This window comes from Bos indicus, chromosome X, assembly GCF_029378745.1.
Source record: "Bos indicus isolate NIAB-ARS_2022 breed Sahiwal x Tharparkar chromosome X, NIAB-ARS_B.indTharparkar_mat_pri_1.0, whole genome shotgun sequence".
Taxonomy (NCBI): domain Eukaryota; kingdom Metazoa; phylum Chordata; class Mammalia; order Artiodactyla; family Bovidae; genus Bos; species Bos indicus.
Genome location: NC_091789.1, coordinates 23848501 through 23873320, shown reverse-complemented (window position 1 = coordinate 23873320; position 24820 = coordinate 23848501). Strand labels below are relative to the sequence as shown.

Here is a 24820-nt window from a genome sequence, read left to right as displayed (position 1 = left end):
GCCCCCGGCGCGGGGCGGGGCGGGGGGGTGAGTGAGGTGGGGCGGGGGCCGAGGGGGGCGGGGGGAGTTCGGAGGGCCGGCGGTTGGCGGGGCCGCGAGCCTCGCCGACCGTTTCGCGCCGCCGGCCCACGCCGCAGTGTCGTGTGTGGACGGCGCCTTCTCAGACAGCCCAGTAGAGTCCAGCACGGCGACCGGCAGCCTTCGACGCGATGTTCCGCCGGAGCTTTAATCGTTTTGTAAGTACACTCGCTGCGGCTCCCCGCGTGTCGGTTCGCTTGCTCGCCAGCCCCTTCGCCCGGTCCTTCAGAACAGTTTCCTGAGGGGAAGAGTGCGTCTCTGGGAGACACCAGCGGCGCCCGCTCTTACATTTTCACTGAAATGACGCTGCCTGGGGCGGTCGGGGTGGGGAGTCAGATAAGGCTCTCGGAGCACCCCGCCACCCCACCCCGACCCCGGCCCATTTATCCGGAGCTTCCCTGGGCTGTTCCTTACAAACTGCCTCGGACTGGGGGTGGGGGGCGCCCTCCGAGCTGGATGGTGGGGGACCCCCGGGGGTTTCCGACCCAGGAGTCCCTTGGTGTGCCAGTTACTCGAAGATGGCGTTTTATTATCAGGGAGGTTGCTTTCTTTTGTTTCCTATGCCAGGAGCACATGGAGGTAAACCTAGACCTGTCACCGTGGTCCAAAAAAGCCCTGGGGGCTGAGGGGTGGGCGGCTGGGGCCGGCCTCAGCCTGGCCCGGGGCTTGGCCGGCTGCTCACCCGAGGCCGGGCAAACTTTGGAGACCCAGCCTGAACCTCTCACCTTGAGGGTTTAATAAAAGCGAGGGCGGTCGTCGGGGTGGGCTGAGTCGAGGTGGAGACGCGAGGAGGCTGCACCGTCGCTGCCAGGCGAGCGCCGGGGCTGAAGCCTCGCCGAGCCCCGAACGCCCCAGACCCTGACCCGGGGGAGGAGGCGAGCTGCGGCTGGACTCCTCAGTCCACGTCGACCCCCGCCTCCCCGATCCCCAGAAAAGGGAATTTTATTGCCGAGGGAGTTTGGCACCCGGAAAACCGATTACTGACTTTCTTGAGTAACCTGTTCACTCCTAGATGGTACGTGAAGAATGGAGTGAAACCGGGACCATCTACTTCTATGCTGCTATTAGTAGCAACTTCCTTAATTGCAAGATGAGGTGGCGGGAATAGGATTTTATTTCTGCCAGTAATGTGAAAGGAAGGATTCGTCAATAAATGTTTTTTCTGGCCTTAGGAGAAATGGTTGAGTGCTGTGCGCGCCTACCAACCCCCCTTACAAGGTCTGTTAAAGAACTTGTCGGTTTGGCTGTTTTCCTGCAATTATTCGTAATCGAAGCATTGCTAGCCTTTTTCACGCATCGTATGAATTTGCTCTCGTTATTTTTTCTGCATTTGAAACTTTCACAAATGTACCCTGGCTAAACGAAGTAATTGTATGTCCCCTTCTAGGCTATTATTATCACAAGAGTGCTGTTAATGTTTTTCTAAAGGTTTACCTCACCAGAGGCATGTCTTATGAAATTGGAGCAGGTTTACCTGTGGCACAGCAATAGAGGTTGTGCCTATCAGGATTTTGAAATCCGTAGGAATTGGCTTGTACTGTATGCTTTGCTAAAGCAAGTGACTAAAATTGGTTTCTCACATTTAGCCTCAGAAGGTAAAAAAGCATTGTGCTTCATAGTTCTATTTCATGTAGATTCTTGTGATCCTGAGTGTTGTTTGGGGGTGTTAGAAAAGGAAAGGTGACAAAGAGGACTAATTGTAATATTTGGAAAGAGGATAATCTTTTCACATGGCATTCTTATACTGGAAAACAACTGGACTGTGGTTTGTAATATATTCGGTAGCTCAACATTGAGATGATGACACCCCCCCCCCTTTTTTAAGGATTTGAACATTTGAAACCAACCAACCAGTCTAAAAATATCAATCTAAAAGCCCCCTTCATCTTTCTTTTGCTCAGAGTGGTCTGTGTTGTTTGAGTCTAGTAAGGAAGCAGTGCTGGCTGGGGAAGGCAGGGCATGCAGTAGAATTTGCAGCAGTTGTTGAGGTGCCAGCCTGCAGGTTTTGAGGCTAGTACTTTGCATCCCCATCCAAGATCTCTGCAGAGAATATACTTACACTGAAAGGAGCTTTGACCTCATTGTTTCAGCTGGAATACTCGACTGCTCACATTTTCCTGAGCAACCATGACTCTGGTTAACTCTCCAGAATTTCTACCAGTGCAGTGAACTGAAAGCTTCTCAGGAGTTGTATCTGAGCCCTAGGCCTAGGGCAAGGAATTAATTTGCAAACCCTTGGACGGAATGTGAAATATACTATCAAATACTGCTAAAGAATGACTTCAGAAATAATTGGTGGGGGGCGGTTTTTAGCTCCCCTAGTCAGTAAGCAAAATGCTGTCCTCATCTTTTTCTTGGTGGAGACTGAGTGGCACTCCCATTTACATCACTAGAAGGATACAACTAAAGATTTAGGTTCATCTTTGTCTTGCACAGCAATATAGATGTAGTCTAAGTTGTGTGCTTTTATATTTTGGAGATGGGGCTATGAATTCCTTTCAAAATTAAGTGTTTTTCTTGTGTACCTGTGTACATCTGAATTTGACTTTGAATGTGATATAAATTCCAGTGATGTTGATTGTAGTTCTTGGTCACTGAAAACTAGCTACTACATGTTAGGACAGGGCTTTACATTTTAGGGGCTTCCCTTGTGGGTCAGCTGGTAAAGAATTGGCCTGCAGTGCAGGAGACCTGGGTTCGATCCCTGGGTTGGGAAGATTCCCTGGAGAAGGGAAAGTCTACCCAGTATTCTGGCCTGGAGAATTCCATGGACTGTATAGTCCGTGGGGTTGCAAAGAGTCAGACACGACTGAGCGACTTTCACTTAGATTTTAAACCTAACATGGGAAGTACTATCATCTTTTACAGCTCAGTAGAGAAGGCAGTGGCAACCCACTCCAGTACTCTTGCCTGGAAAATCCCATGGATGGAGGAGCCTGGTAGGCTGTAGTCCATGGGGTCGCTAAGAGTCAGACACGACTGAGCGACTTCCCTTTCACTTTTCACTTTCATGCATTGGAGAAGGAAATGGCAACCCACTCCAGTATTCTTGCCTGGAGAATCCCAGGGACAGGGGAGCCTGGTGGGCTGCCGTCTATGGGGTTGCACAGAGTCGGACACGACTGAAGTGACTTAGCAGCAGCAGTATATGCCGAATCATTTTAAAAATGCCATTTATTTCTCCAGGCCCAGGTTCTCCAGTTTTGAAAGAGAAAGTTCTTTCAGTTCAGGTCAGTCGCTCAGTTGTGTCTGACTCTTTGTGACCCCATGAATTTCAGCACGCCAGGCCTCCCTGTCCATCACCAACTCAGACTCACGTCCATTGAGACCATGATGCCATCCAGCCATCTCATCCTCTGTCGTCCCCTTTTCCTCCTGCCCCCAATCCCTCCCAGCATCAGAGTCTTTTCCAATGAGTCAACTCTTCACATGAGGTGGCCAAAGTACTGGAGTTTCAGCTTTAGCATCATTCCTTCCAAAGAACACCCAGGACTGATCTCCTTTAGAATGGACTGGTTGGATCTCCTTGCAGCCCATGGGACTCTCAAGAGTCTTCTCCAACACCACAATTCAAAAGCATCAATTCTCCGGCGCTCAGCTTTCTTCACAGTCCAACTCTCACATCCATACATGACCACTTGACTAGATGGACGTTTGTTGACAAAGTAATGTCTCTGCTTTTTAATATGCTATCTAGGTTGGTCATAACTTTCCTTCCAAGGTGTAAGTGTCTTTTAATTTCATGGGTGCAGTCACCATCTGCAGTGATTTTGGAGCCCCCCCAAAATAAAGTCTGACACTGTTTCCACTGTTTCCCCATCTATTTCCCATGAAGTGATGGGACCAGATGCCATGATCTTCGTTTTCTGAATGTTGAGCTTTAAGCCAACTTTTTCACTCTCCTCTTTCACTTTCATCAAGAGGCTTTTTAGTTCCTCTTCACTTTCTGCCATAAGGGAAAGTTCTTTAGCTTGAGCTAAAAGAAATAGTGATTCATTGCATTTTCTAAAGACACAGCCTTGATGTCTTTGCCATTAAAAAGTTGTATTTCCTTTTTGATGAATTATGACTTTTCTTCTGACAATTTTGTGGTAGAAAGAAATTGGTGGATTTGGTGTAGGATTTTCGGATTTAGGTATGTAGGGGATGTCTTAAAAGATTTAAGAGTTGGGATGTCTGAGAGTATAATAAAAACGATATAGCCTATTCCCAGTCAACATCTCCAGTCTCCATAAATAAAATAAACAATGGTAGTTTTTTCTGTACAATTTACTTTCCTTTAAAAGAATGTTTAATTGGAAGTTTGGACTAATTGAGACTTAAGCATCAGGGACTTTTATTCTATCTTTTACTCTTCGTGAGTTTCATAGTGATTACACTAGCATTTTCACATGAGTTGAAAGGTTTAATGAGAATCTAAACAACAAGAATTCCCCCCGTTTGGCTTATTCACTTATTTCATGCTAACAAACAAGACATTACTTGATAAAGTAGTTCAGGGGACTTGGCCAGGTGGATGCTATTTAACTAGCCTGTCAGAGAATATTAACTAGGTGTGAATTTCTAGATCATTGACATATAAAAGCTTAAGTTTCGAGTTGAAATACTGGGAAAAAACTTATCTCTTTGATTCTAGTAGCTCTCAAACTGTTTTGGCTCCATAAAGAATGCAGCATATAGTAATATCATCATATAGAAAATGTTGTATCTGTCGAAGACACCCAGGACTGGAAAGAAGTTGACTGCATAAGGTATTTTAAGGAAAATTCAAAATAAGATAAAAAAATATTCAAAATAATGAAATAGGTAGCTAATGTATTTCTTTGAGTCTGATCTCTGGTGGCCTTTGCCTGCAGTGGCTTGAAGAAGGATTTCCGTTTGGGGCCAGAGATTGAAGGCAGGTGGCAGCAATGAGAGCACTGAATCCTGGCCACTAGACCACCAGGGCCAGTGGCCTGTGACAAGACCCTGGCCCTTTGGCTTTGTAGAAATGAATTGCCACAAAGAGACGGAAAGTAGTGAAATAAGTAAAGTGTTTATTAGGAGAAAAAAGTGTACGTGTGGATAGACATACATAGGTGGGCTCAGAGAGAGAGCTGTGCCCTTGTGTTAGTTTGAATCACTTACATGGGGTATTTCTTCCAGGTTTCCTTTGCCTCATAATCTTGCTCTGCCTGGCTCTGAGTCTGCAGTTTGGTTTTTCTCAGTATCTTCCCATGTGTGCACCCACTTCTCTTAGCCAAGATGGAGTCTAGTGAAGAGGCCTCTGGGTAGGTTGACATTGCCTACTGTGGGGTGCATCCCCTCCCTTTTGACATCCGAGGAGGCTTTCTGTGCCTGTGTAGTCGGGAAGGCCTCCTTGACCTCGAGAATGAGGAATGTGTGGTCTATCTCTTATCTGGGCAGCTCCTCTGCTCTGGCTGTTATCTTTGTCTTGGAGTATCTGTCCACAGGGGACAAACTCCAGCTGCTCAGCTTGGGGCCCATCTGTCTGCTGCCTCAAGTCCAAGGCAAGACCAATTTAGTGAAGCAGTATATGGAGACAGTGAATAAAATTCAGGTAATTTGGGGGTCTTTTTGGAGCAAGGTTTTTTGTTTTCTCTTTGAATTAATATTATCAGAGTAATTATACTTTTTTTTTCTTGTTTCACTTTACTAAAATCCTCAGCCTGACATTGCTGTGCATGGAAAATATTTAACAGTTTTATTATGTTTAGCAAGTTATCTGAATGTATGTAGTGCAGTATTTTTGCATTTACTCCAACATTACAAATAGCCTGTTCATCTTTGCCCCTACCAGGTAGTTCATACATGGCTGGATTTTTTTAAAAATTAATTATTTATTTTGGCTGCACTGGGCATCAGTTGTGGCACCTGGGATCCAGTTCCCAGACTAGGGATCAAACCCGGGCTCCCTGCTTTGGGAGCTTAAAGTCCCAGCCAGAGGACTACCCAGGAAGTCCCCATGGCTGGGTTTAACAGGTGAATTTGCCCCTATTAAAAGCAAACTTTTATTATCGTATTGTAATTTCTTTGAGGGCGGGGGTCCCTTTTCCCGGCATAAAGAACTTCCCCCACCAGGGATCAAATCCGCATCTCCTACGGTAGAACCGCAGTCTTAACCACTGGACACCAGGTAAGCCCCTGTCATTTCCTTTTAATTTCTGTGGCACTTTACATTAGTCTTTCTCCACTGGGAGAGAATCCATTCCTAATGCCCTAGAGAATCTGTTTTATGTTATACTTATCTCCTGTGCATGCATCTGTAGATGAGGGATTCCAGTTGAAAAAGGCTGCCCTAGACGTTGAAGGCTGCTGGGGTCAGGGACAGTTGGCACAGTGCCTGGTGCATAGTAGGTGTTTGATAAATATTTGAATGAAAAATTTTTATGTTTCACATAAATAATAGCTTCTGCTCATAGTGGTATTTATGAAATTCTTATGAAAAATGGTTAAAAATGAGGAGTTCCAGTTAATTGGGTGTGATACTGTGATTTATAATAACAAATATATATGTGTATTTGGTCTTTGCCTGTTTCTGGCCCAGAGCTCCTAAGACCCTTGGCATTTCCGACTTTGAGAACAATAAAGGTATGTTTTATAATGTTAATAACGTGAATTGGGAAAGCATCTCTGGTTGGCGGCTGGTCACCAGGGAAACCAACCCTTTGATTAGAGGGTTCAGTTCCACTCCCCTGATTTCTGGGGATTGGAGAGGGCCTGGTGATTGAGTCACCAGTGACCAATGGGTTAGTCAGTCATGCCTATTAATGAAGCCTATATAAACCCCCCAAAAAAACAGGGTTTGGAGAGCTTCCAGGTTGGAGATTTGCGAAGAGCACGCTGTGCTCCTAGAGAGAGCACAGAAGCTCTGTGCCCTTTCCCCATTCCTTGCCCTATGCATCGCCTCCATTTGGCTGATCCTTGTATAATAAACCAGTGATCTAGGAAGTAAAGTGATTCTCTGAGTTCTGTAAGCCACTCTAGTGGAACTTCTGATTTATAGTCAGTCAGTCAAAAGTACTGCTAACAACCTGGATGGAGGCTGGTGTCTGAAACCCAAGGTGGAGGTTGTTGGGAAGCCCAGTTTGTAGTCAGTTGGTCAGAAACACAGCTGATAACCTGGACCTGCTGCTGGTGTATGAAGTGGCTGGTTGGGGGAGTCCTGTGGGACTGAGTGCCTAACCTGGGGTATCTGATGCTACCTCTAGTCAGAAATTGGAGAAGGCAATGGCAACCCACTCCAGTACTCTTGCCTATAAGTTGAATTATGGGACACTCAGGTGATGTCTGAGAATTGCTTGTTGGTGTGGGGACACCCCTCCATATTGGAACTATGATCAGAACCTAAACATTGGTGTGCACTGATTACCAATTTTTAAACTATTAGAATAAATACATCTATACTGACCATAGTATAATCTCTTAGATGATTACACCATTTTATGATCTTGCAGAGCATTATTTCATTCAACAAATATTCACTGAACATCTGTTATGTACTGGGCACTATAGTAGGCCCTGGGACACATTGGTGAGCAAGACAAACTCCCTGTCTTCATGAGCGTTGACGGTCATTACGTACACGGCTGTGGATTTAGAGGACATGGTGACTGCTCTGTAACACATTTGTGACAAACCATGCAACTTGCTTTTTTGTGAATAAGTTACTATTTTATACTTACTTGTTTGTCTTTCTACCAGAAATAGAGTGAACAATTTCGATTATTTTCTGGTTGTTTGGATTTCAGATAAAAAGGAATTTGTCGCATTTGACACCTTCAATATGACCTAGACATCACAAAGGGCTCTTTTGCAAATAGATGTTAGTCTGATTCTCTGTAAAGTGGGACACCTATTTAGAAATGAATCACTACTACTTGAAGTAAATATTAAATAACCTGAAAACAAGTTTTGTCTTTTTTTAAAATCCTGATCTGGGTTTTACTGATTCAGCAACATAAAACTCAGAATGTCTTCTGAACACCTATAAGGGTTTACTGTTTGCTCCTTCTGTTTATGATTATTGTGCATAATTCAACCCTTTAGTGGGTGATACTGAGTGCCTATAAATCAGGTAGTTTCCAGTGCTCTTAACGAGCTTTTAGCAGAAGTGAGATTTGAGCAGGTAAAGCTGGCCAATTTCATATTGATACAACTATCCAGGTGAGCTTGTTTCCTCATGTAGGCTGCCGGTTGACCAGTGACTGTGCAGTGGGTTCTGAAAGGTAAAGTGTAGCCAGTGGCCCCTGTGCTGTGCTTAGTCACTCAGTCATGTCCAACTCTTTGTGACCCCATAGACTGTAGCCCAGGCTCTTCTTTCCATGGGGATTCTCCAGGCAAGAATACTGGAGTGGGTTGCCATGCCCTCCTCCAGGGGATCTTCCCAACCCAGGAATCCAGCCAGGGTCTCCTGCATTGCAGGCGGATTCTTTACCATCTGAGCTACTAGTGGCCCCTAGAGAACCATAACTAACATCCCCGCCTCTGGATGATGTGCAGAGAACTAGCTCATGAGTGAATTCAAATACTGGTTTGTTGAGTGATGGGAAAAAATCATTAAGGTTGACTGCTTGTTTAACCTGGTATAAGTTCTCCCAAAGAGGTGGAAGCATGGGACACAAATGAAAAACACTTTTCTTCCCCCCTCAAGGTGGTGGAGTTCCCTGTACATCTGTAGTGCTTTATATGGAATAATCTTTTGCATCTGGAATTCTTCAGATTGGAAGGAATTTTCTGGTTGGGCAGAGTGAGGTTCTAGGCTTCCATAAGTGAAGTAGGTGCTATTTTCAAGTTTGTTTACATTCACTTAACACTAACCTCAGAGAAGGCAATGGCAACCCACTCCAGTACTCTCGCCTGGAAAATTCCATGGACGGAGGAGCCTGGTAGGCCGCAGTTCATGGGGTCGCTAAGAGTCGGACACAACTGAACGACTTCACTTTCACTTTTCACTTTCATGCATTGGAGAAGGAAATGGCAACCCACTCCAGTGTTCTTGCCTGGAGAATCCCAGGGATGGGGGAGCCTGGTGGGCTGCCGTCTATGGGGTCGCACAGAGTCGGACACGACTGAAGCGACTTAGCAGCAGCAACAGCAGCAACGCTAACTTTCCTGGCCTGGGATAAGGGTAGGTCAGTGGTGACTGTAAAACAAACATTAGCACAACTGCAGCATATGTTAACACTACTGCAGTTTAGTGATGAATGAGTACTCAGCACTGCAGATATGGGCGTGGGGTGCCCTGTGCCAGTACATTGGCAGGCAGCCCCACACTTACTGCAGCGTGTGGAGGGATTGCTGGTTTGGCTGACTTACTGATTATTTGAGGTTTATAGATAATATTGGACTGTGGATATCCAGATTTGGGAGGTTAATATGTATTTGTGAAGTACAGATTGTCATCAATTTTTTGCCCTGTATTTATTTAATAAAATATGGGAGGATTGGTGAAGATTACCTTGTTCAAGCAGATACCGTGTATTTTTTTTTAGACTCCTCCATTATATGTTGTCATAAAGTAGTGTGGCTATATTTTTCTAGTCTCTTTTTCATGTAGATATTGAAAAAATCAGCAGTTTTCTTGATAATGATTATGCCTTTAGCACAGCATCAAGTAAACAGTAGATGCTCAATAAATACTTTCTGAATTGATAGCATAGTCTGAGTCAGTAATAGACGTTGAAAAATGACCAGCTACTGAGAAGCTTATGTGTTTCAGACTGGGCTACCAATGAGTGCATGGCACTAAAAATAACATCCTTTCAGTTACAAAATACTACACTATATTTATTCTAAATGAGAAAAAAAATTATACTTTCCTACCCACTTGAAAAGGAAAAGCTTTAGCATTTACTTGATGCTAGTTTCTCGATCAGCGAAAAAGATTATGTTTAGTGCCTTCCCCTTTGTTGGCCAGTCACAGAAAACTATAACCCATATCCTGTTCTCAACTTCTAAAATTATAAACAAATTCATGTTCTTTTTGTTAAATCCCATGCATAAGCTTATATTTTCTGTTGCCACCAGCACATCAAATCTTTTTGAAAACCAAAGCTGCAGAATTCACTCTCTCAAGAGCGTTATTTGGATTCCGGATTTCACTTGGTATTTGGTGCTGGGTGGATACCTGCAGTGAGAAGGCAGAGCAACCAGAGGAATTGTGGAGTTTGAGGGAAGCAGTTTTGTTGAGAAAAGAGCCTTAACCTTGTTTAAAAAGGTTAGTGCAAGTCCTGGTTTTGCCATTTACATCCTAGCTTGGGAATTGGGCACTGTAGGTCCTGTACATCAAACTGTTCCCCAAAGTGTGGTCCTTAGACTACCTGCAGAAGAATCATCTGGGAAGCTTATTAGAAATAGACATTCTTGAGCCTCAAACCTACTGAATCCAAGTCTCAGGTGATAGGTGCCAGGAAACTGCATTTTTAGCAGGCACTCCAGGTAGTTCCTCAGTTCACAAAAAATTGGAGAACATCCATATTCAATAACCTGGAGAAGGGAACGGCTACCCACTCCAGTATTCTGGCCTGGAGAATTCCATGGACTGTATAGTCCATGGGGTTGCAAAGAGTCAGACACGACTGAGTGACTTTCACACACATACTCAATAAACACTGAAGTGTTTATTTTCTGTGTACACTCTGTTCCTGTTTCTGAAGTCTCCTTTCTTCACCTATAGGATGAACATCACACCTACTTGGCATGATTGTTGAAGTTTGGTAGGCTATTCAGCACATACCAATTGTGCCAGAGGTCCCCAGAACCATGCCCAGGTTCGATGGCTTACTGGCCAAACTCAGAAGACTCAGCATATAGTTGTCCTCACAGCTCTGATTTATTATAGAGAAAGGCTCCAAAGCAAAGTCAGCAAAGGGAAAAGGCTCAAGAGGCCATGTCTGCAGGAACCCAGGCATAGCTCCCAACAGTCCTCTCCCAGTGGAGTCACACAGGTTGTGCTTAATTCCTCCCAGCAATGTGTTTTCTCCAAAGGGAGCTTCTCAGAGACTCAGTGCCCAGGGTGTTTATTGGGAGCTGGTCACATAGACACACCTCCTCTGCCTGGTACATGCAGAATTTCAGACTCCCAGAAGGAAAACAGGTATTTAGCATAAACCATAACGTTGTGCCAACAGTTGAGGCACAGCGAGCTATTCTTACCACTTAGGATGGTGGGAACCTTCCCCACGTCCAAATCCCCAGACACCAGCTGTGTCTATACCAACCTTGTAAGCAGACACTTTTAAGAATAGCAGTCAGACCTGCTCGGTTAACTTTTTCACTATTAGGAAATACTGGTATTTTTCAGAGAAGGGAAATGACTGACCCTTGGTCATTAAGCTAATCAAGCAGCAGAACTGAGTCTGTCTGAAACTCCCAGCAATCATCACCTTGTTCTCATTGCTGTACACATCGTGCTTCTGGACGATAGGTCATTGCTTTGCAGATCACTGAATGTATTCACTGTCGCTTGCAGCAGAAGAGCAGCCTGCGGGTGATAAATTGATGCACCCAGTGGGGGAGCCAGGAAGTATTGATGTTTCTGCCAGTTTAGCGTCAACACTTGCTGGTTTCCTCTCTGGAGCGTCACTGAATTCGTGGATTTTCAGTTTTTCTGACTTTTGTCACTGCCCCAACTCCTCCATGTTCCATCCATTTACCCATAGTCCCAGCCAACATTCATTAGCATCATTACTTCATCCCATTCTGTGATGCTTAGCTGTTAGCTTATAGGCAGCCAATTTTAAAAATCCTTTTGGGTAACACAGGTCCAAAGAGCAGGCATAGTGAAGAGTGTTTGGTCAAGGATAGTTATATAGGAAAGGCTGCCAAAAGGAAGTCTAAATTCTTGGGCTAATGAATGAATTTTATGGAAATGTTTATAAGTAGTACTTTACTTCAGGATTTTTGAGTTCTGTGATCATGGAAAACCTCAGTGATATCTCTGGTTATTCTTAGTTTCAATCTTTTTTTTTTAATCTGTTATCAAAAAAGAAAATTAATAATTCTGTTATGATTTGGGGCAATGAATAAATTAGGAAATCATACGGGAAGATGCAGTAATCCTGCAGCTCAACGGGGAGCAGAAGCCAGGAGGGAGCTGTCACAAATAAATAACAGCTGGGTAGAGCAGATTATGTAAGTTACACCTGTTGTGTAAGCAGTTGGGATGTTCTTGAAGCTTCATAATTAATGTAGCTTGCAGTAATATAGATTAAGGGATCTATAATGTAGTGCACAATTTACTTTTGGCTTCTTTTCTGAAAACATCCATATGAATCAAAAGCTTCCTTTGAACACCCGTTCGTAGCTCAAGCTAGAACCCTAGCTGCTGCTGTTGCTGCCACGTCGCTTCAGTCATGTCTGACTCTGTGCGACCCCACAGACAGAAGCCCACTAGGCTCCCCCGCCCCTGGGATTCTTCAGGCAAGAACACTGGAGTAGGTTGCCATTTCCTTCTCCAATGCATGAAAGTGAAAAGTGAAATTGAAGTTGCTCAGTCGTGTCTGACTCTTAGCGACCCCATGGACTGCAGCCTACCAGGCTCCTCCATCCATGGGATTTTCCAGGCAAGAGTACTGGAGTGGGGTGCCATTGCCTTCTCCGAGAACCCTAGCAGTCATCCTTAATAACGCCTTTCCCTTTATTTCCTACATCTGTTCTCAGCAAATCCAATAGGTTCTAATTCAGAAAGAGTTCTCAAATCCATCCACTTCTCTACTTGCCATCCCTACCACCATCCAAGTCCAAGCTACCACTATCACTTATCTGGACCATTGCAGTAGATGATCTCATCTACTACTGCACTCTTCCAATCCACCTTCCACACAGCATCAAAGGGATCTTTCACAGATGTGTATTTGAAAGCCTTCAGTGACTTTCCAGTACTCTCTAGATAAAGACCTGACCAGTATCAGGTGACTGACCTATTTCACTTAGCATGTTCTCAAGGTTTATTTGTATTGTAGCATGTATCAGTAGTTTATTCCTTTTTATGACTGAATAATATTCCACTAAATAGATATACCACATTTTGTTTATCCATTTGTCAGCTAATGGGCATTTGGATTGTTTATATTTTTTTGCTATTATGAATAATAATTCTGCCTTGGACATTTTTGTATATGTTTTTGTGTGGACATATTTTCATTTCTGTTGGCTGTGTACCTAGATTTGGAATTGCTGGATTAAATATTTAATTCTATGTTTAACATTTTGAGGAACTGCCAAACGTTTCCACAGCTCTTCTGTATTTATTACTTTAAAAAATTCTGTTAAAAGACATAGATAAAATTTATCCTAAACTTTTTAAAGTATATAGTTCAGTTGGGCTTCCCTTGTGGCTCAGCTGGTAAAGAATCTGCCTGCAGTGTGGGAGACCTGGGTTCAATCCCTGGGTTGGGAAGATCTCCTGGAGAAGGGAAAGGCTACCCACTCCAGTATTTTGGCCTGGAAAATTCCATGGACTCCATGGGGCCACAAAGAGTCTGACACGACTGAGTGACTTTCACTTTCACTTTATTTTTTCATAGTTCAGTAGTGTTGAGTATATTCACATTGTTGTTCAACAGATCTCCAGAACTTTTTCATCTTATACAGCTGAAACTCTCTACCCATTAAACAGCAACACCTCATTTCCCATTCCTTACTCCCCCCAGCCCCTAGTAACTACCACTGTACTTTCTGTTTTTAGGAATTTGACTATTTTAGATATCTCATATAAATGAAGTCCTACCATATTTTTCTTTTCTTTTTTTTTGCCATATTTTTCTTATTGTGACCTCATATAAATGGAGTCCTACATAGTTTTCTTCTTTATTTCACTTAGCATAATAGCCTCAAGATTCATCCATGCGGTAGCATGTGACATGATTTTCTTCCTTTTTAAGGCTGAATGATACTCTGTTTATGTATTGCATTTTGTTTATCCAACCATCTATTGATGGACATTTGGGTTGCTTCCATTTCTTGACAATTGTGAATATTGCTGCTATTAACAAAAGTGTGCAGATAATCACTTTGAGATCCTGATTTCAAGATCTCATTCTTTTGGGTATATATGCATAAGTAGGATTGTTGAATCATATGGTGGTTTTGTGTTTAATTTTTGAGGTACATCTGTACTGTTTTCCATAGTAGCTGCACCATTTTACATACCCATCACCATTGCAGAAGGCTGCCAGTTTCTCCACATCCTCACCAACACTTCCCCCCCCCCCCCCTTTGGAGAGGGTGATGTTTGGAAGAAGCCATCCCGATGGGTGTTTATATGGTTTAGGTTTGCATTTCTCTGATGATTAGTGACATTGAGCATCTTTTCATACTTTTGGCCATTTGTATATCATCTTTGGAGAAATGTCTATTCATGTGGTTTGCATATTTTTTATCAGGTACTTTTTTGTTGTCCAGTTGTAGGAGTTCTTTATATCTTAGATCTTAACCCTTTACCAGATATATGCTTTCTGCATATTTTCTTCCACTCAATAGTTTGTTTCCCTTTTTATATTTTTGATTGTTTCCTTTGATGCATAGAAGTTTTTTAATTTGATGAAGTCCCGTTTGTCTGTTTTTGCATTTGTTGCCTATGCTTTTTTAGTGTCATCTCCAAGAAATCATTGCCAAATCCAAAGTCATGAAGCTTCTCCCCTATGTTTTCTTCTAGGATTTTTTGTTTGTTTGTTTGTTTTAGGGCTTACATTTAGATCTTTAATCCATTTTGAATTGACTTTTGTATTTGGTGTAAGCTAAAGGTCCAACTTCATTCTTATGCATGTGGATATCCAGTTTTCCCAGTGCCATTTGTTGAAAAGGCTATGTGGATTTTAGGATAAATTTTTCTATTATTGCAAAAAGTCATCCTCACTTTTTACCTTCTGTCTGTCAAAGTACGTTAGTATATACTATTTCCCTCGTCTGATAAACCTCTCTCTTTTAGTCAGTTCCTGAACTTTTACTCATGTCTCAGGGCTTGTCTTAATCTCACATCCCCAGGGACGCTGTACCTAATTCTTCCCACAGGCTATGGCACGTTCCCAGGTTCTCATAGTACTATGAACATTTCTTCTATACTCTTTATCACAGTTGACTTTACATTTGCATATTATATTTGTTTGCTAACCTATATAGTATCAAGCTTCCCTCTGTCTAGTAAGTTTCATGAAAGTAAGAATTGTGACCATTTTTGGTGGTGGTGGTGGTTTAGTTGCTAAATCGTAGCCTACCCAGTTCATCCGTCCATGGGATTCTCCAGGCAAGAATACTGGAGTGGGTTGCCATTTCCATCTCCAGTGACCATTTTTGCTTATTGCTATATCGCTAATGTTTCAGTGCCTGACATGTAGTAATATGCTCAATAAAAATTGAATGAATAAATGAAATTTGATTACTGTCTGTATTTTTAACCTTATTTCCCATTTATAATCATAGAATTTGAAAGCTTGTCTGAGAGGTAAAATTGTCCAGTCTTTAGACATCAGTGTTGTGTTCAGTTAAAAAAGAAGCATTACTCATATTTTAGAAATGACTTCATTTCCTCTAGAATGCTGTGTTTTAAACATATACAAGAGTATCTGTTTTTCACTATAATGTATTTAATGTTCTCTGATGTACTTAATGAAAAACTTTATGAGCATCACTGTTGTATACACATTTTCAACATTCACTTTGTTGAAGTTTGCTCAGTTCATCTCACTTGCATCCTACTCTTTGTGACTCCATGGACTACAGCATGCCAGGCTTCCCTGTCCTTTACCTAAACTCCTGGAGCTTGCTCAAACTCATGTCCATAGAGTTGGTGATGCCATCCAACCATCTCATCCTCTGTCGTCCCCTTCTTCTCCTGCCTTCAGTCTTTTCCAGCATCAGGGTCTTTTCCAAGGAGTCAGTTCTTTGCATCAGGTGGCCGAACTATTGGAGTTTCAGCTTCAGCATCAGTCTTTCCAATAAAGATTCAGGACTGATCTCCTTTAGGATGGACTGGTGTGATCTCCTTGCAATCCAAGGGACTCTCAAGGGTTTTGTCTAACACCACAGTTCAAAAGCATCAATTCTTTGGTCCTCAGCTTTCTTTATAGTCCAACTCTCACATCCATACATGACTACTGGAAAAACCATAGCTTTGACTAGACGGACCTTGTTGGCAAAGTAATGTCTCTGCTGTTTAATATGCTGTCTAGGTTGGTCATAGCTTTCTTCCAAGGAACAAGTGTCTTTTAATTTCATGGCTTGCAGTTACTATCTGCAGTGATTTTGGAGCCCCCCAAAATAAAGTCTCCTACTGTTTCCCTTGTTTCCCCATCTGTTTGCCATGAAGTGATGGGACCAGATGCCATGATCTTAGTTTTCTGAATGTTGAATTTTAAGCCAACTTAAAGTTCACAAAAGTTGAAGTTTGCTACTATACTTCAAACATACTGACTTCGAGAATCCCCTTCTGGTCCAGTGGTTAGGACTCAGCACTTTCACTGCCAGGGCCTGGATTTGATCCCTGGTCAGGGAACTGAGATCCAACAAGTCCCATGCTACAGTCATAATAATAATAAATACAAAAAAGTACCCACTTCACTATAAATAAGAAATATCATATTTATTGATTAAAGTATTTCTTTCATTTGTAAGTCTTTTTGATAATTTTTTAATCTAGCTGTTTCACAAATATTTGTTTTTTAAATTTCAAAAATAGTTATATTGAAGAGTAAATACTTTTAATGTTACTATCTTTAGTGAATTTATTGCAGTTTTGTGAGTACCAGACAGTTAGAAATGATAATGTTAAGAGTCTCATTTAAGCCGTTAATACATGAGAATGGAAATAATCTTTTTATTTTATATGGATCAGAATTTGAAATGAGTTTTTTATCTTTTTGCCTTCAACGTAAGCATTTGTGTTCTGTTAGGCTATGTACAAAAATAACTATTTCAAATTCAGTGCCTTGAATTACTGATCTCTGATCCCACTGATAACTCCGCAGGTTTATGGAGTTGTTTTAGTTCTGAATTGTCTTTGCCTTCTTTTTTTTTTTTGTCTTTGCCTTCTTACCATTATAACAGCTAAAACCAGAGTAGTAAATTCCTGACACTGTTTTAAGTGCTTTGCAAACTTTAGTTCATTATACACATTTGTTTATTGTATTAGTAAGGATTCTCCAGGGGTGTGTGTGTGTAAATACTTATATATTTACTACTTTAGTATTATTTCTGTGTAACTATGTAAGTTTCTTCATGTATATATTTATACAGACATATGTACACATAAAAAGAAACTTACAAAGAATTGGCTTCCGTGATTTTGGAGGCTGACAAGTCTTAAGAGCTGGAGTCAGCAAGCTGGGGACCCAGGAGAGCCAGTGGTGTAGTTCTAGTCCAAGTCCAAAGGCCTGAAAACCTGGAGAGCTGATGGCATAAGTTTCAGTCCAAAGGCTAGCAGGCTTGATACTCTGGAGAATCAGTGCTTCACTTCAGGTCCCAAGGCCAGTTAAACCAGTGTCCCAGCTTAAAGGCCGTTAGGCAGGAGGAGCTGCCTCTTACTCAGAGGAGGGTTGGTTGGTCCTTCTGTTTTATTTAGGCCTTCAACTGGTTGAATGAGGTCCACTCATGTTATGGAGGACAATCTGCTTTACTCTCTTTGCCAATTCAGATATTAATCTCATCCAGGAATACCTTCACAGACAAACCCCCTATAATGTTTGACCAAATATTTGGCAGTATGTGGTGCAGTCAAGTTGACACATAAAATTAACCATCACAGTTACGTCCTAGGATCATGTGAAGATGAATGAACAAATCTAAAGTGTGTACAGCCCAGGAGTAGAAGACTTTACTATAACTGCCCATAGTCTTCTAGCCTTACCATCTCATCTGTAAAGTGAAGGACTTGGATTGCTACATGGTCTATAAGGTTCACTGAAGTCCTAGAACTGGTAAAGGATCTTAGAGACCTTTTAATTGTCCAGCCTCTTCATTTTACAGGTGAAGAAATAGAGGGCAGATGGCTTGTCCAGGATTATTCAGTGACTGGGAGTTCACAAAAAGAAATTCCAGCCTCAGCTTTGTAACCTGTGTCCTCAGTTTCCTCCTCTGTGAACTGTGAGGGCTCTTGGATCATCAGTATTTCTTGAGCTTATAGAGATAGTATACTGTTATTGTTTTTTTTTTTTTATACTCAATATTAAATTGCTAAGATTCTTCATAAGTTTTCATGTAGCTGTAGTTGGTTCATTGTCACTGCTCAATAATATAATAATATTTTACTTTGGGAATCTACTAGAATTGATCCATTCTTCTGTTGATGAACTTATAGGTTATTTTGCAGTTTTTTTTTCTGTATGACCAGAAAAATATGTCTTTTAGTGTATATTTATGAAAGAGGTTCCTCCCAATGTATGTAGGATACACATATATAAACACATGCTCAGCCACATCTATAGGAAGACAAATACATGTAATAACTCTAGAAACATGCAACTTTACAAGAGGAGGTGAAATTGTTCTCCGAAGTAGTTTTACCATATGAATTACCACTAGCAATGTATGAGTTCCCATTGCTTCATATTTTTGCCTTTGATATTGGTTGATGTCTTACATTTGTCAGTTCTCTGATTACTAATGAGGTTAAGCATCTTTGCATATGTTTCTGGGCCCTTTATGTTTCCCCTCTGAAATACTTGTTCATGTCTTTTAACTGTTTTCTTTTAGGTTATTGATCATATACTGATTTATAATTATGAGTCCTTTTCATAATCAGATTAATCCTTTGTTGATTACATTTTTTGCAGATATCTTAGTTTGTAGCCATATATATATATATATATATATATATATGTCTTTTGATAAAGAAATTCTTAGCTTTAATGTAGTCAGGATTTTGCTACTTTGTGGTTACTGCTTTGTGTCTTGTTTAAGCATTCCTTCCCTATTCCAAAGTTGGAAAACTAGTCTCCTTTTTATTCCTTTTAAAAGTTTTGAAATTTGGAAAATTATTTTTTGAGCCTCATTTTTCAGAACTTTAAAATGCAGGAGTTGATCTAGCTGTTTTGTAACAGTCTTTTATTCTTTAACATTGTGAGCTGAAGTAGAAAGGATATGTGTGTATATTTTCAGAGATTGCCGTGTTCTTTCAGTAATCTCTTCCATTATGAGGTTTCATATTCACTCCTACTTCTCTTTTTCTCATTTCCCCAGCCTCTTCCTTCCTGGTTTCTTCAGAAAATAACCAGTTGAATCCTGCAGAATCCTAAAGTTTCTGTGTCGAAGCACCACTTTTTAATTGAAATTTGAGATAATGCAATTGTAAAAAATAATAGAGATCCCATGTACTCTTGACCCAGTTTATCTTAATGGTAACGTCTTGCAAAACCGTAGTATAATGTCACAACCAGGATATTGATGTTGATAGCATCCACTGATCTCATTCAGATTTCTCCAGTTATACTTGTACTCATTTGTGTGTATTGTGTATTTAGTTCTATGCAGTTTTATCCCATGTGTATGTTTGTATATCCACCACCACAGAAAGACATGAGAGGAAACAACACTTTTTAAAGTCTGAATTACTGAATACCTCTAGAGTGTTCTGCCGTACCCAATTTGGCTGGTGCCCACACGGTTCTAGAGGGCCACCTCCAGGTTACATAATCCAGAAGCAAGTTGATGAACTGAAACCTTGACCTGAGAGATGAAAGAATCTTTGATCTTTGGGTCTGAGGTCCTGGGAGGCCAGTTGGCATGCCCTCAAAACATAATCATCCTTTATTTTGAATTGTATATGCCCGTATGAACCTGCATTTGAGACATCCTAGTAAAAGCTGCTTTTGGTCCATCATACCAATAGGAGCATTCAAATTCCATGTGGTCGTTACCAACTACAAAGTAGTAGTGTAAAGGAGTAATGCTAATCCTTCTAGGAAAACAAGTAAAAGCATTAAAAACAAAATTACATAAAAACAGAAAAAACAATTAAAAGCACCAGAATATACATTAGTTTATATCCCCATAAGTTGAAACTTACATTATTGTCATGCTGGTAGTTAAGGGCATTTGAAGACTATATTTATGGGAGAGCTGTGTATGGTTTAAACTCCTGTCTACTTCAAAATATTTAAAAATGAACACTCAGCATCTTTAGTGGAGTTCATTTATTCACCCCTTTATTGCCTTGTTATGACCAGCCAGGCACTATGCTAAGCAAACAGGATTGAGTAGTAAATAAAAAGTGCTTTGTGTCCTTATGGAACTTAGAATCTAATTTTCAATTTAAAAAATAAGGCAGCAAATATTCTAATTATTCACTTCATGAGTTATGAGTGAAATGAATTAGAAACAGAGATAGCAGAAATAGGATCTGTTTTTGATAGGGTAGCTGGCAAGTTCTGTCTGAGGAAATGGCATGTAAGCAGATAACTGAAGGAATGAGGGTCTACTTCTGCAGTGGAGATTGTGAGTAGTTACTGAAACCAGTTGTTTAAAGGCCCTGAGTTGGGCAAGAGCCAGGCACATTGGGAAACTGCAGAGGAGGCTAAATGGGGCTGAAGGGCATACTCAGTGGAGGAGGGGGACGGAGGCAATTAATGGGCTATAGGAACTTCTTAGGAGCAATTTGGATCTTGTAATCTGAACTTCTTGAAGCCATGAAGGTGGTTTGAAGATGTGGAAGTGATGGTAATGAAGTTGTCTATTTAATCAGTTCACAAATACTAAATACCCTACCATGTGTCAGGCACTATTCTACTTGCTAAGGATGCAGTGGTGAGCAAACAGACAAAAATTTCGGCACTCGTGGATCTTTGATTTTAATGGGGGATGGTACTGTTAGGGTAAAGAGGAAGCTGAGAGTTCCAAAATACAATGGCCAGAAAAAGCTAGATCTTCGTCTCTCTGAAAAGTGTGAAAGTTAAGTTAGTTGCTCAGTCACATCTGATTCTTTTGTGATCCCATGGACTCTGGCCCATCAGGCTTCTCTGTCCACGGAATTCTCCAGGCAAGAATACTGGAGTGGGTAGCCATTTCTTCTCCAGGGGATCTTCTGGGACCCAGGGATTGAAACTGGGTCTCCTGCATTGCAGGCAGATTCCTTACCATCTGAGCCATCAGGGAAGCCCCTTCGTGTCTCTGGCATGCATTAATAATAACCCAGGACAGAGGCAGCTTCTATTGCATGAGAGAAGGAAATGTCTACCCACTCCAGTATTCTTGCCTGGAGAATCCCATGGACAGAGGAACCTGTTGGGCTACAGTCCATGGGGTCACAAAAGAGTCAGACACAACTGAGCATGTATGCATATCTAGGGTCCCAGGGTAGTGGGGCAGTTCTGCCTTCCTCAGCATTTGGTTTTTGAGTTCTAGCCAGCCAGAGGGAAAGAGGGATCCAGGGCAAGCTTCTTTAGGAAAATGACTAGGAAATTACACACATCACTGTTAAACACATGCCTTTGGGAGATAGGAAAATGTAGTTTACAGCTGGAAAGCCAGGTGCTCAGGAAGAAAGGAAGAGCAGATTTAGGGGGAAAACCAGTAAACAGGGAGACATAATATACAAGATAAGTGTAATATCTTGTATGCTAGAGATGAGTGGTAAAAGGTAGGAAGTATCAGGTGGTCAGGTCAGATCATTTGCTCAGTCGTGTCCGACTCTTCGAGAATCCATGAATCGCAGCACGCCAGGCCTCCTTGTCCATCACCAACTCCCGGAGTCCACTGAGACTCACGTCCATCGAGTCAGTGATGCCATCCAGCCATCTCATCTTCTGTCGTCCCCTTCTCTTCTTGCCCCCAATCCCTCCCAGCATCAGAGTCTTTTCCAATGAGTCAACTCTTTGCATGAGGTGGCCAAAGTACTGGAGTTTCAGCTTTAGCATCATTCCTTCCAAAGAAATACCAGGGCTGATCTTCAGAATGGACTGGTTGGATCTCCTTGCAGTCCAAGGGACTCTCAAGAGTCTTCTCCAACACCACAGTTCAAAAGCATCAATTCTTCGGCGCTCAGCCTTCTTCATAGTCCAACTCTCACATCCATACATGACCAAAGGAAAAACCATAGCCTTGACTAGACGAACCTTAGTTGGCAAAAATCAGGTGGTAGAGGTTGCAATTTTTTAATAGAGCAACAAAGGAAGCCCTCATTGGAAAGGTGTCATTTGCTTAAAGCTCTGAAGTCTGTGAGCAAGAAATATTCTGAATTGTTCTGAGGTTGCCATATGCAGGGTAGACTTTTACACGCCTGAATCTTGGACCTTATCTGAAAGTATTTAGGTTAGTGGAAAAGGCATCATTATAAATACTAAACTTTCACTGAGAACAAGCAATAGAAGAAAGCCTTAAACAATGAGTTGATGAATTATCATGCTAGGACCTGGACTGAGGCATCTGTCTGAGATAATTTTTTTTCTTAGATCTTTGATGGTAGGCTTAGCTCCCTGAAAAAGAAGGGACCAAGAAACCCTCTGTAGTGCTCAGTTCAGAGTGGGATTGGTTGGGGAGGGTGATTGTTTTTTTCCCCCTAAGTGTAGGAAGTTTTGATGATTTGAGTCTGCTGTAGAACTCTGGCTAATTTCAGTCAACCCCTCTCAATGCAGTTTTAAGGATGTGGTTAGAAAGAATGGAAGTATTTTCGTGTTCACACTTACTCATCCAAAATCTTCCTTAGTTGCCTTTCCAATTACAGAAATCGATAGTTGCCAATACTTGGTTATTTTCTTTAATTATATTTGAGTGCTGCTTTAGGTTATATGTCAATGTAAAATACATAATAGGCACCTTTTCCTCCTTCTACATCATTTTTTTTTTTTAATGACAACTCATTGGGTTAATGAGACAAAAGAATTTTCTGCCTGTTTGTTTCTCTAATGCCCTTTCCATCTCCAATACTCCCATAGGTTGTCCTGGGCTTATTTCCGTGTTAATAATCATTATCTTTCATTAGAGAATTTACAGTTTAGGAAAGGAGATAAGATAAACAGATGCATAATGAGCATACAAGGCAGAAAGTGATAAATGCCACAAGAAAGGTAAAAATAAAATGCCTTTGTAGTTCACAGACCACAGAATGAGATGGTGACCCTGACAGTCTTTGCTTCCACGGTCATGAAAGGTCTCCAAAGTAAGGTTAACTTTGAGCTAAATATGTAATGCTCTCAAAAGGAATTTTCTCTTCTTGGAAAAGGGAAGCATTTGATGTATTCTCCTACTGTTTTAAGTGTTTTTGTGAGTCCAGTCCTTTTCTAGGCACAGATAAAATACATTTTTTTTGCCTGTCATCTTACACGACAGAGAAAAACTCCAGTTAGACTGGAAAAGCACTACTAATCACAGCTTTTTATAGTGTTGGAAGTTACTCTTGAATCTTTCCTCCTCTCCCTCACTTCAGCTTACCTAGTTCCTCACCAAATCCCCAAGATTATGCCCCCTGAATATTTCGAGGATCCCCTCTTGCCATGCTTAATCCATCTCTGCAGAGCAGCTCAGCTGACTTTTTAAAAACATAACGTTAGTTTAAGTCAGTTTCATGCCCTGAATCCCTAGTGGCTCCCCTCACAGAGCAAGATTTCAGCTGCTGCTTGTGCTCACCAGGCTCTGCCTACCTGTTTGATAACATCCCTGACCTTTGCCCCTCGCCTTGTACATTGCAGTCACACTGGCCTTCCCTTGGGGCCCTGCCCTCCTCCTGCACACTGCTCCCACACTGTGGAATCCTCCCCTAACGGCCCCATTTCTGTTTCTTCATTACTAAACTCAAGGCATCCTTAAGGAAGCCTTCACTGACCCCTGCAGAATCAGACTACCCATCTCAACAGGGTCTCATAGCACCTTGTACTTCTCTTACTTAGGTCTTCCTGAAATTGTAATTCATTATGAATCTTGGATCTAGTTGTTAGCTGCCTCCTGGCTTTGTGGTTGTTGTTTAGTCACTTAGTTGTGTTCAACTGTTTGCGACCCCTAGGACTATGGCACGCCAGGCTTCCCTGTCCGTCACCATCTCCTGCAACTTGCTCAAACTCATGTCCACTGAGTTGGTGATGCCATCCAACCATCTCATCCTCTATCGTCCCCTTCTCCTCCTGCCCTCAATGCTTCCCAGCATCAGGGTCTTTTCTAATGAGTCGGCTCTTCACATCAGGTGGCCAAAGTATTGGAGTTTCAACATCAGTCCTTCCAATGAATATTCAGGACTGATCTCCTTTAGGATGGACTGGTGTGATCTCCTTGGAGTCCAAGGTACTCTCAAGAGTCTTCTCCAACACCACAGTTCAAAAGCATCAATTCTTTGGCGCTCAGCTTTCTTTATAGAACAACTCTCACATCCATACATGACTACTGGAAAAACTGACTAGATGGACCTTTGCTGGCAAAGTAATGTCTCTGCTTTTTAATATGCTGTCTAGGTTGGTCATAGCTTTTCTTCCAAGGAGCAAGCATCTTTAAATTTCATGGCTGCAGTCACCATCTACAGTGATTTTGGAGCCCAAGAAAATAAAGTCTGTCACTGTTTCCATTGTTTCCCCGTCTATTTGCCATGAAGTGATGGGACCAGATGCCATGATCTTATTTTTCTGAATGTTGATTTTTAAGCCAGCTTTTCACTGTCCACTTTCACTTTCATCATGAGACTCTTTAGTTCCTTTTCACTTTCTGCTGTAAGAGTGGTGTCATCTGCATATCTGAGATTATTGATATTTCTCCCAGCAATCTTGATTGTGCACAAGCACAATCCAGCTTGTGCTTAATCCAGCCTGGGATTTTGCATGATGTACTC

The 24820-nt window shown here is 41.8% G+C and overlaps 1 protein-coding gene across 6 annotated transcripts in view; it reads left to right on the top strand.

Annotated features, from left to right (window-relative positions):
* ATP11C (ATPase phospholipid transporting 11C) overlaps positions 1-24820 on the top strand; it is a 185000-nt gene that overhangs the window by 16315 nt on the left and 143865 nt on the right. For 5 of the 6 annotated variants that reach the window (XM_070783455.1, XM_070783452.1, XM_070783454.1 and 2 more), the window contains exon 1: positions 60-236. The exons of the other annotated variant lie outside the window; for it this stretch is intronic. In XM_070783455.1, the coding sequence (XP_070639556.1) occupies positions 210-236 (27 nt within the window). In that variant the 5' untranslated portion in view covers positions 60-209. Of the gene's footprint in view, positions 1-59; positions 237-24820 lie in introns of those variants that run through there. 6 annotated transcript variants of the gene reach the window in all.